Here is a 12720-nt window from a genome sequence, read left to right as displayed (position 1 = left end):
GGTGTCTCTCTAACAATGGTTTGATGTAATGTATATTTCAACCTGGAAAATAACTCTTAAATCCCTATAAAACGTTTTTTTTTTCCAAAAAAATTGTAGCATTTTTTCCACCCTATGACCTTCTTATGACTGTATTTAGAGCTGTTTTGGAGGCAATTCATTATTGGTAGCTCGTTTCACCTACAGATGTGTTCAACTGTGAACTTATCATTGAGGCCTATTCATCAACGGCTATTATCTATTTAAAAAAAAGTGTATGAAAAGGCTTAAAACTGTCAAGCGATCATCTTACTTGTGAAAACGTTGAAATTGACTTGATCCTCACGCACTCCAGTACTGGTCACACCTTGAATGTTGACATCATATTCTGTGCCGGGTGTAAGGCCCACAGCATTGACTACTATATCTCTACCATCACGATTTGCCGTGGCTGGAAGTTGTACTGAAAAGGTACCACCTACTTCACTGACTGTCGCAATGTAGCTAGTGTAGGTGAATTCGGGTCTGTCTTCCCACATGATGTCGAAGCTTGTCGTTTGGATGTTTTGAGCACTGGCAACCAGATTCAGCAGTGTGTCTGTGAGAGAAGGCAATGTGCATAACCTCTAGTTATTCATTACAGAAAAAATAAATCCAAAACATCTCAAATTATAACCAGGGCCCCGTCTTACAAAGAGTTATGATTGATCTGATTAATCTCAAGTATATGGAAATCCATCAATCTCAAAAAAGTTTCATTGGAAATTGCTCAATGTCCTTTGGAAACAGAGAAAAGCATACTGAATTGTCAAGAAAACACTGAATATAGGAATATACATCATTCCTAGAAAAATTTAGAACATGTATTTTAGATGTTAACGTTGCTGGCTTTGCATAGTTGCGATCAATCAGAGCAATCGCAACTCTTTGTAAACATGTAGATCAACTTGGGGAGCAGGGTGAGTCAGTACTTTGCCAAGTTAGTCCATCAGTGTCCCTCAACTTTGCACTGATCAGATGATTCAAGATTGGTAATCTTTAGACATAAATATAACATTTAAAAAGATAGCAACATGTACTCTTGACTTTATTGCATTTATGCTTCTCTTCAGTACAAACACAATATTTCACATCACAACACAGAATTACTTCTGACCATCCAAGTGGAATCCTATACCATATAAAAATGATAAATTATTTGAGAGGAAATAATCTATCAGAAAATAAGCACGTATAATATGGATTTTCGTAAATCATATGTGGGTTTTTTTTTCGCTGAATTAGCCATTTCTCATGTGTACATTCTTTCTTAAATACATATACATACATATATATATATCATATGTATACATGTAACATATTTGTATATAATGCTGAAACCTAATGCTTTTGCAAAATCAATAATTGCCTAATTAAAAAAAAATTAAACTAAGGATTTATTTTTTTATCATTGGGACCAGGGCATGAAACTGTAAGATATTATGTGTACCTGTAGTTGCAGTCGCAGTGCCAATATCTGTCTGTTGTCCAGTATCAGTGTTAAATGCCCTTACAGTGATGTCATACTGAGATGCAGGAGTAAGACCAGTAAGGGTGAAATCAGTGGTGGGATGAAAAACCTGCCCCAGTTGCTGTTGCCCGTCTGGTCCAGTATATATTATCTGATAGATATTGGTACCAGGGACAGGTGTCCAGGTGATGTCTATGGTGTTTGGTGTAACAGCACCCACAGTAACTGAAGTGTCAATACCTATAGCAACAGCAATATTTAAGGGCTATTTCTTTTAATCTTGAGCTGAAAACCATGACCTTCAGAAAAAAAATTACGCTTACTCTATCTTAATTGGGCTTTTCAGACCAGGCTTCTACAGGGGGGGGGGTGAGCAAGTAGCCAATTAATATGAACTTTGTATATATTTCATATTTCTAATTTAATCAAATTCATCAAATTACATGCAGATATATACAGTTGGGTTACATCAAGAATTCATGCAGATATAAATGAAAAGTGCACCTGTAGTGGCAGTTGTAGTGCCAACATCTACCAGTTGTCCACCATTAGTAATAGCCCTCACTGTGATGTCATACTGAGATACAGGATTTAGTCCAGTAAGGATGGTGTCAGGGGTGGTCGGAAAATCCTGCAGCGCTTGCCCATCTGGTCCAGTGTAAATTACCTGATAAGTATTGGTATCGGGGATAGGGGTCCAGTCCAGGGCGATTGTGCTTGATGTAACGGGGCCCAAATTAACTGAAGTGCCAATACCTGGAATAACAGATAAGGACTTGTAAAATATTTCCTAAAATAAGAACTTGCCTTTCATGTAAATCTATTTTCTTTTGAAATTCTTTGCCGGTTAATTTGAAAACATCTTGTTCATTTGATATTTTCAAACATAGCTTAAGAAATGTCTTAATGATCAATAAACCTGTTTGTAAATATTTTGTATATATAATTTTAATTAAACCATTGATTATATTATACCATTATACCAATTATTGATATTGTCAATAGTTCTTCTTTTTAAATTAATTTGGGTCAGAATTATTTCAAGGAAATTTTGTCCTTCTTGGCTGCTTCCCTCTCAATGCTTTTTTTCTTGTAACCTTACATGTCTTTGATGTTATGTATTCATTCTTCCTCAAGTATTTTATTATATGTTCATTTAACGCAGATAGAAAAATAACTTGAATTGAAATTTAAAAAAATATATTTAATGTGATGCGGCCAAGGAATACAGATATCAATAACACGATTAATCAAAGAGGTACTGCAAATACAGGAAGGTCTAAATATTTTTTAAAGAGCTGTTTACAATCACGGGGGGGACTCAGTATATAATAATGATATGTCCATTTATATAGTGCAGTTACTATGTGCATATACTCAACTGCGCTTTGATACTTGGTATATTATTACTTAGTACTTGGTATATTTGGGACCTTTCGCAATCCTCACGGACGCTAATATTTGGGTCCCCTTACACAAAAGTTAACGCTTAATCATACACTTGATTTTTAAGATTGATTGTACATTATAGTCAATAGAATCAAACGTAGAAAACTGCTCTACAATCAATTCTAAGCTTTGTGTTACAGGGGCGTTACAGGCCCGACAGATCTGCTTTTCGTGTGCAAAATCCTTTCCCGCGACACCCGCACCATACATACATGTATATAACGACTAATGGCTGGAGGTATTCGAAATGCAGGACCTAAAAAGATTATAACATGGATAAGAAAGTGGTTTTTCAAACCAATCGAGTACATATTAAGTGAGGAAAAACTTACTGAATGAAGGCTTAGATATAGATCATTACAGTCCATTGAATCGATATTGCATTTAATGTGGATTATTGGTGGATCACTGGCAATTGATTTCATGGGTCAGATCAACCTCTTTAGCCGAAACCATTTCTGTACACAGCATATGCAATACGTTTGAACTGTACGGGTTTCTTTTGTTCTATTGTTTACTCCTTCTACACAAACGATATGCCTCTAGCACACGATGTAATGGGCATTATGTTTGACTTTCCCCAGAAATGGGGATTAGATTCGAATTCCGGCGAATTCCAGGGGGACCACTTCCATTGATGAGTGGATACCTGGCACGACCATGGGGTTTCGAAAAGTACCCTAAACAAAGGAAGCAATTCTTTTCCAGATTATGAAAATGCATCTCTTAACAAGTATTTGGCTTGTGAAACCCTACAAGTATTGGATATATATCCCTTTTTTCAGCATTTTAAACATCGTTTTGACACCCTTATAACGTTACATAGGCCTATATGTAACGTACTTGCCCACTCTGTCCCCTTTTACGCGTAGTCGCTCCTGGTATCCACTAATCAATGGAAGTGGGCCTCCCGGGCGGCCTCTCGAGCTCTAGGAGGAGTCAAATGTGGCTTTTGAAAGTCGTCCTCAATCGGATATATCGCTGTTACCATAGTAGCAACCAGAATTTTGCACACGAAACGCATATTGAATGTTTCCGTTGCAGATGCGAAACGGAAAAAAAAATCTCATGTCACACAATTTGCATTGCAGGACAGAGTTTTACGACCATGATGACGGGCCCAAAAAGTCTCTTCCAAAATCAACTACCGTCGTAAATAAGCGTGCGCGTCCTCAAACGAAAGGTCAGGATTATCAGCTGTATAATCACTACATTGGTCTCGGAGAGTTTGAATGGTATTGTCCCAGCTGTGATGTACTAAGATTTAAAGATTCATTTTTTGAGAATGATACTGTAAACCCTGAAAATAGCGACTCACCCGATCTGTCTGACATGAGTATAGATTTAAACTTACTACCAAATGGAAACACTCAATCTCCATCTCGCATCAATTCACCAATGGTAATGCCCAATCTTGGTATAGGGAAGAATGAACAGGCAGATAAGCAAACTGGAATTCGATTTCAAACTAAGTGCATTGGGAAATGTGATGTTAAAATTTTGACAATTAATGCGGAAGGGCTGAGTAATAAAGTTGCTGCTTTTCATGCTCTCATAGACGAACATGAGGCTGACATTGTTTGTGTAACAGAATCTAAAATTGATGAAAATGTGTCCTCATACGAACTGTTCCCTACACATTTCAATGTGTATCAGAAGGATAGGAAACGTGGAGGTGGTGGGATTATCACAGCTGTTAAATCAAATCTTGTTAGTACTCATTGCCCAGAAATGGATACCGACTGTGAAATAATATGGATATGCATCCATTTACAAGATGCGAAACCACTGTACATTGGAAATTTCTATAGAGCACCTAGCCAACTTATTGAGTATTGGTCATAGCTTGAAGAGTCATTAGGTAAAATCTACCAAAAGTACATGCCTTTTATTGTGTTAACTGGAGATTTTAATTGTCCAGAGATTAATTGGTCTACTGATCCACCTACGGCTGGAGGCCACCTTGGAAGGCATCTGTTGTCAGTCTGTGATGAATTTCATCTTACGCAGATGACCAAGGAGCCCACCAGAGTCACCGAGACAACGGCCAACATCCTGGATCTCGTATTAACCAACTTACCCTGCAAGGTCCAGAGGTGCATAGTCAGGGCAGGCCTTAGTGACCATGATGTAGTTGTAACTTCTGTTGTGTCAAAACCCAAGCTTCTCAAGAAACCAAGACATAAAGTTTACGTGACTCACAAAGGTGACTTCGATCAAATGTGTAAAGATATGAGTCAGTTTAAAGAGCAACACTTCGCTCAAAATTCAACTCAGAAATCTGTTTCGGAAATCTATAACAGTTTCAAAGATGCTGTGCTTAGGTCCAGAGATAAAAATATCCCATGCAAAATGTCACGGCAATCGAATAGTCTTCCATGGGTAACTAAAACCATTAAGAAACTGATCAAAAGACGCAACAAACTTCAGAAGAAAGCCAAGAAAACTCTACTGTCTAATGACTGGGAAGTATGGCGAAATGTCAAGAAAGTCATCAAGAAGGCAGAGTCCAAATATATCAAGAGTAGCATTTATGACCTGAAGAAAGATCAGCGACCCTTCTGGAAGAACATCCGAGGTAAAAGACTGGATATTTCATCCATACCAACTCTGAAAAAGGACTCTAAACTTTTAATTACAGATTCCAAAAAGGCTGTAGCACTTGCTAATCATTTTAACTCCGTCTTTACAATTGAGAAGGATGACTGCATCCCGTTCACGCTAAGTAAATTTCCCGCTATGGATGACATCGAGATTAGACAAGAAGGTGTTCTGAAGCTTCTCAAAAACTAGTAAAGCTGCTGGTCCTGACGAGATCACTGCCAGGATTTTGAAAGAATCAGCAGCAGAATTGGCTCCCGTTCTGACATCATTGTTCCAACAATCCCTGGACACAGGGATTCTCCCAGACGACTGGTTCTTGGCAAACATAACATCAATCTTCAAGAAGGGATCTAGAGAAAATCCTGAAATCTACCGTACTGTTTCCTTCACATCAATTATGTGTAAGCTTTTGGAACATATACTTCACTATCAGATCAGCAAACACCTTGATAAGCATAAAATCTTGACCCCGTTGCAACATGGTTTTTCGGAAGAGACATTCATGTGTCACTCAATTGATTCAGGTTGTCAATGATTGGACGGAAGGAATTGACAACTCGCAACAAATCGATGCTGCAATTTTGGACTTCACCAAAGCCTTCGACTGCGTGCCTCACGAAAGGCTTAAATAAGAATTACACCATTATGGCATCAGAAATAAAGTTTTGAACTGGATTAATATGTCCTTGACCCAGCGACAACGTGTTATAATTAATGGGGTAACCACAAAATGGCACCCAGTAATATCCGGGGTCCCACAAGGGACTGTATTATGCCCGCTGTTATTCTTAATCTACATCAACAACATTGTAGAAGAGCTTCAGTGCAATGTACGACTGTTTGCGGACGATTGCATCTTATACACCACCGTCTCTAGTGTTCAAGATTGTTTCAGGCTTCAAAAGGATCTTGACGTTGTTTGTCGATGGGCCTCTAAGTGGCATATGACCTTTAATCCTAAGAAGTGTAATATCATGTCCCTGGGTCTGATGAGATCGAAACTCTTTCATAAGTACACCATGATCGGAGAAACTCTGGATCGAGTTCATGAGCATACCTACCTTGGAGTAATGATTTCTGCTGATCTTACTTGGAAATCACACTATCAGCGAGTAGTCAGCAAAGCAAATAAGATTCTTGGTATCCTTCAAAGAAATATCCATCAGTGCAGCTCTGATACCAAAGGGAAAGCTTACAAAGTTCTTGTTCATCCAAACCTGGAGTATGCATCTGCTGTTACTGATCCCTACCAGGCTAAATACATCCATATGTTAGATAAAGTTCAGAGAAGAGCCACTCGTTTTGTGATCAACGACTACAGTCATAAGTCCAGTGTTTCTAAGATGTTAAAACAATTAGAGTGGGAAAGTCTTGTTGACAGACAACACAATGCCAGATTGAGTCAGTTCTACTTAATTCATAAGGGGGAATCTCCAGTAACGTCAACCAAACTCCACCTTAGAAACTCTAGCCGTCCAAGTCAACGCTTCTCACCAGATGCCTACAACATCATCGAATCCAGAACTGATAGGCACCTGTACTCATTCCTGCCCAGAACCATACGGGACTGGAACGACCTTCCCTTAGTCATTACATCAATGCAATCCCTTGACAAATTTAAGGCTGCTCTAAACTAGTCAATGTCGCATCTGCACCCGACCACAGGATCATGGAACTTTTGTTCTGTTGCTATGTACCCGTGATGATGATGATGATGACCCCGGCCGTAGCTGAGCCGCAATATTAATAGGCGCTAAAGCGTTCAAGGAATAAATCCTACCGGGTATCCATTCACCTCACCTGGGTCGAGTACGGCACAATGTGGATAAATTTCTTGCCGAAGGAAATTATGACATGGCTGGGATTCGAACCCACGACCCTCTGTTTCAAAGACAGGAGACTAATCCACAGGGCCACGACGCTCCACAATATATAACGCATATTGGGTATATGCCGCGGAGGGGACCCCCATTTTTACACTCAAATTTCTGTTCCAAGGCAGAGCTTTTTTGTCTCAATGAGAAAAAGAACAAAGAAATCCACTCCAAAGCATAGCATAGAAAGAAATCTGCTCCTATGCAAAGCTTCGCATATTTTCCGTTACGCCATTACGGCCGCATTGATCTGCTACAATGAGCCGCAATTTTAGTGAAAAGCAGCCACAGAGCGCTGTCTGACCATTTCCTTTGCGCTAGCGCACCCAGCGCCCGTGCCGCCGGGCTAGCTGCATGCACGTTCCATAGAAATGCATACGCACTCACACGCAGGCGACCCGTTCCAAGGGCCCTCATTTTCACAAACATTAGTAGTTCCGAAGCCCTTCCGAGGACCCTCCTTTTTACAAACAAGTGGAATGCCTCTGGCCGTCTCACCTGCATCACGCGATTCAATATAGCAGCAGTGCTGATTTTGAAAACTACTATAACTCGCACAAGATGTTCAGTGATACTTGGTTACTCTTATTTCCACGTTTTATGAACTAGACCAATACACTTATAGAGATATGATGGCAATTCAACAAATACCCCCAACGTGGCCAAAGTTCTTTGACCTTACATGACCTTTGACCTTGATCATGTGACCTGAAACTTGCACAGGATGTTCAGTGATACTTGATTACTATTATGTCCAAGTTTTATGAACTAGACCAACACACTTTCAAATTTATGGCTGTAATTCAACAAATACCCCAATTTGGCCAAAGTTCATTGACCCTAAATGACCTTTGACCTTGATCATGTGACCTGAAACTTGCACAGGATGTTCAGTAATACTTGATTACTATTATGTCCAAGTTTCATGAATCAGATCCATAAACTTTCAAAGTTATGATGGTAATTCAACAGATACCCCCAATTCGGCCAAAGTTCATTGACCCTAAATGACCTTTGACCTTGGTCATGTGACGTGAAACTCATGCAGGATGTTCAGTGATACTTGATTAACCTTATGTATAAGTTTCATGAACTAGGTCCATATATTTTCTAAGTTATGATGACATTTCAAAAACTTAACCTTAGGTTAAGATTTTGATGTTGATTCCCCCAACATGGTCTAAGTTCATTGACCCTAAATGACCTTTGACCTTGGTCATGTGACATGAAACTCAGGCAGGATGTTCAGTAATACTTGATTAACCTTATGGCCAAGTTTCATGAACTAGGTCCATATACTTTCTAAGTTATGCTGTCATTTCAAAAACTTAACCTCAGGTTAAGATTTGGTGTTGACGCCGCCGTCGCCGCCGCCGCCGCCGTCGGAAAAGCGGCGCCTATAGTCTCACTCTGCTATGCAGGTGAGACAAAAACCCACTCCAAGGCCCCCTTTTTTGTCTTGCCCGTGGCACATACCTACTACTTTTTTGGTTGAGTACCCCCCTCCCCCAGTTTACAAACTTTCTCCAGTATGAAGACAAGCTAAACATACCAACCTGTTGTAGCAGAAGCTGAACCAATTGGAATGGTCTGTCCGTCCACTGTAGTACCAAGAACAGTTATTGTGTACGTTGTACCTGGTTGTAGACTATTAATAATTGCCGGGGGTACAGGTGAATTGATAGATCCAGTGTGTTGGCCATCAGCACTGACAAAGTCTATGCGGTATGTCAAGGCATTTGTTATCTCTGTCCAACTTGCACTGATTGAATTGGGAGTTGTTTCAGTTATTGTAACTTGTGTTGGAACTGCAAAAAACAAGATCACCGAGATACATTAGCATACATATCTGTAACTTCTGAAGGTTTCCATGGTGAAGCAGAAAGGGGGCAGCAGTTTCACGGTAAATCATGTTTTCTTGAGTGGGCATGTGTTGGTCCTGAAAAGAACCACCTAAACTCGAAATTTCAATAAGCGTTCTCGTTGTCTTCAGGAGAATGAGCAAACGTAAAAAGAAGCTGTATACTCTAACAGGGTTCCCTGAGCATTGCAGAGTACATGTCTTCGATTGGCTGGAAAAGTCACATGATACCAATATATAAGGACGTCAGTGACAGAGTTGCAGATGCCAGAGTTTTGGATGTCAGTACACAAATAAGGACATAGGGGTTTGCTATATACAATGAAAGTGATTACCACTCCCGCAACGCCGCAACTCTGTAATTTACGTATGTGTAGATGTCATGTGACAGATGGACCATCCATTGTGTTTCAGAGAGCCAATAGTGTTGCTATTGGATGAATCATAATAATCATACCAGATGAAATTTCTTCTTGAATGCATTTTTTGTGATTTTTTTCCTCTGGATTTAGTAACTATTATTTAGGGAATATTTACCTGTGGTAGCGGTAGTGGTACCAATGGCTGATTGCTGTCCTTGGTTAGATGTTGAACGTACTGAGATGTCATACAGAGTGGCAGGACTAAGTCCAGTAAGGATGATGTTGGGGCTAGTGCCTGAGGAAACCATTTGTTGTGTTCCATCTGGTGCAGTGTAGGTTATCTCATAATTTATGTTGTCTGGCAAATTTGTCCAGCGGAGAGCTATCGTGTTTGGTGTTACCGAATCCACAATAACCTCATTCAGAATACCTACAATTTAAATTTATATTATTTTAATTTGTCATTCACCTGCGCTCATTAAAATGATTTGAATTGACCTAAACATTCAAGAGATAATCTAACCTTTTTCTTTTCTTTTCAACACCCGATGAATAAAGGGTTTATAACGTTAAAAAAAAAGAACACGATTGAGTCATCAAAGGGAATGAGAAAATCAGAATGAAGACAATTAAATTCTAAAAATTCAAAAATGATAAAAAACGGGATAAGCAGATGACACAGATGGCGTGTTCATCAAACTCTCCGGCAAAGTCTTGAAGGTACCACTCATCGAAACTACAGAAACTATCGAGTATCCTATGAGAAGAGAGAGCCAACGGACTTTCCCATCCCTCCCCAACAGAATGAAGTTGGAGTTTAGAATGAAGTTTAGGTCCTGTGAGAGATGGGGCGGTCCCAGGAAACCTGCTCATAAGCTGTTTGTGTGTTTGTTTCTCTGATGTAAATGTAACTGAAATGTGCATGTACTACAAAAGGATTGCTGCTAATGATGGGGCTGTTAAACTATCGCTGCGCTTGTTTAGGGGATTAAAGCAAGGGAATGCTTTTCAAGGGTACCATTTTGTTTAAAATACTTGTTAAGGTAGGGTTTCACATTGTTAAGGGGAGCATTTTCAGAATATGGAAAATACTTGTTTAGGGTGCTTTTTGAAACCCCATGTTCACACATGGTTTCCACTCGTCAATGGAAGTGCCCCCCCCCCCCTCTGGAGTTGGCCTCTTATCACTCACACTCGTCAACTTGTCATCAAAAGTTTCAGAAGGTTAGCTGGAAAATGGTAGTCAATCCAAAAGATCTGGCATGTAGCCAGGTAAATTTCTCAAGGACGCAAAAATCTTCCAAGAAAATGAGCTCCTGTGTCCCATCTGACAAAGAGCTGTGATTGATCTGATCAACCTCAACTATGGAAATCCACCAATGTCATAATTTTTCATTGAGGAAATTTACTCAATGTCCCTATGGAAACATAAAGAAGCTCACTGGAAGGTCAAGACAATGAAGCATGCATGAATATACCTATTCATAAAACGTTTTTAACAGACATATGCATTTTAGATCTTGCGGTTGCTGGTTTTTCATAGTTGTGGTTGATTGGACCAATAGCAACTCTTTGTAAGACAAGCCCCTGGACTAGTGTTAGATGGATCATCGTTCTGATCAAGACTGAGCAAGTTGAGAGAGACACATATAGCATTGTCAATGACCTGAGATAACTGGACAATCAAGTGAGACTTTGATTAGGTTTTTAATTCTCCTCAGTCATCGACATAAATAATATTTGCTTTTGGCTCAACATAATTTTTGTAACTGGAAAAATATTGAATGTCATATATAAGGCATACTGATAACTATAAACTGAAATATGAAGGATGTTTTAAATAAATATGTATTTGTATAAAAATTGTAAAAATTGCCATAATAACCAACAGGACTATTTCTGTACTTTAGGAAAAAGGATTTTTGTAAATAAATTTATACTCAATCAAATATTTAAACACGTGGTTTCAAACTTTGGTACCATTTTGAGCTGCATAACACTACTAAGAACCATCGACATAGCCTTCAGATGTCGTGATTGAAGAAAAATTGTGGGTACGGACCTGTTGTTGGCGTGATGCTTCCAACTTCCAATGGTCCACCTCCCGGGAACGCCACAACTCGAATATCATACGTTGTAGCTGGTGTGAGTCCAGTTAGTGTGGTTTGGCTGTTTTGTGGTCCATTAGGAACTAATATTTGTTGTTCCGGTTGAGTCGTGCCAGTAGGCCTATATAAAACTTGGTAGAAAGTACTACCATCTATTGCCGTCCAGGAAAGTGTAACCGTGTTGTCTGTAACTGAATCCAATGTTACTATCGTATCCAAACCTGGTAAAAACATTGCAAGATAAAAATAAGTCTCCATCCAACTAAACTCTACAATGTAGAGCAAAGAGTAAAATGTAGTTTTATATATGACCTTGATGATCGACATATTTTCTGAAGAGAAAGAAATCTACAAAGAACTATCAGAGAGGCCTAGGCACGGGGGTCTACTTCCCTTCACGAGTGGATACCATGCGCGACCATGAGATCTCAAAAAGCACCCTAAACACGTATTTTCCATATTCTGAAAATGCACCCCTTAACAGGTATTGGCGTGTAAAACCCTACCCTTAACAAGTATTGGAAACAAAACGATACTATTGGCAAGTATTTCCTGAATCGTACCCCTAAACAAGTACAGGGATATTTCAAACACGGACGTCGGTCGTCTGTTTTACCTTTACCTATCATTGGGTTTAGTACAGCCCAACTCGCGCAAATCGTACTCTAAACACGTAGTGTTGTCTCCTGGGGCAAAAAGTACATCCTTTATAAAACATTTTAGTCTTGCTTCTTTATACCCTCGCAAATTTGACCCTAAACATGTAAATTTCCTCGCAAAATAGATACCCTTTTTTCATTATTTCAGTGTTTTTGACACCCTTATTACATTACGTACGTAACATGCCCTATCTTGAAAAAGACATCCTTTTTACATGTTTTTTTGGTCGCGCATGGTATCCTCTCGTCAATATAAGTGCCCCCCCCCCCCCAGGGGGCCTAGGAAATCCCTCTGACAACCCTCTTCTTTGAGA

The 12720-nt window shown here is 39.4% G+C and overlaps 1 protein-coding gene across 1 annotated transcript in view; it reads right to left on the bottom strand.

The window, feature by feature from the left end:
* Positions 1–12720, bottom strand: part of LOC129269684 (uncharacterized) — a 134466-nt gene that overhangs the window by 102041 nt on the left and 19705 nt on the right. Inside the window, exons 13-18 of the mRNA XM_064105224.1 lie at positions 11702–11968; positions 9815–10069; positions 8973–9224; positions 1994–2245; positions 1469–1729; positions 293–577 (exon numbers count right to left, since the gene is read on the bottom strand). Of these exons, the coding sequence (XP_063961294.1) occupies positions 293–577; positions 1469–1729; positions 1994–2245; positions 8973–9224; positions 9815–10069; positions 11702–11968 (1572 nt within the window). The remainder of the gene's footprint in view (positions 1–292; positions 578–1468; positions 1730–1993; positions 2246–8972; positions 9225–9814; positions 10070–11701; positions 11969–12720) is intronic.

Source organism: Lytechinus pictus, chromosome 10 (assembly GCF_037042905.1).
Source record: "Lytechinus pictus isolate F3 Inbred chromosome 10, Lp3.0, whole genome shotgun sequence".
In the NCBI taxonomy this organism is placed as follows: domain Eukaryota; kingdom Metazoa; phylum Echinodermata; class Echinoidea; order Temnopleuroida; family Toxopneustidae; genus Lytechinus; species Lytechinus pictus.
This window is presented reverse-complemented; position numbering and strand designations above follow the sequence as displayed.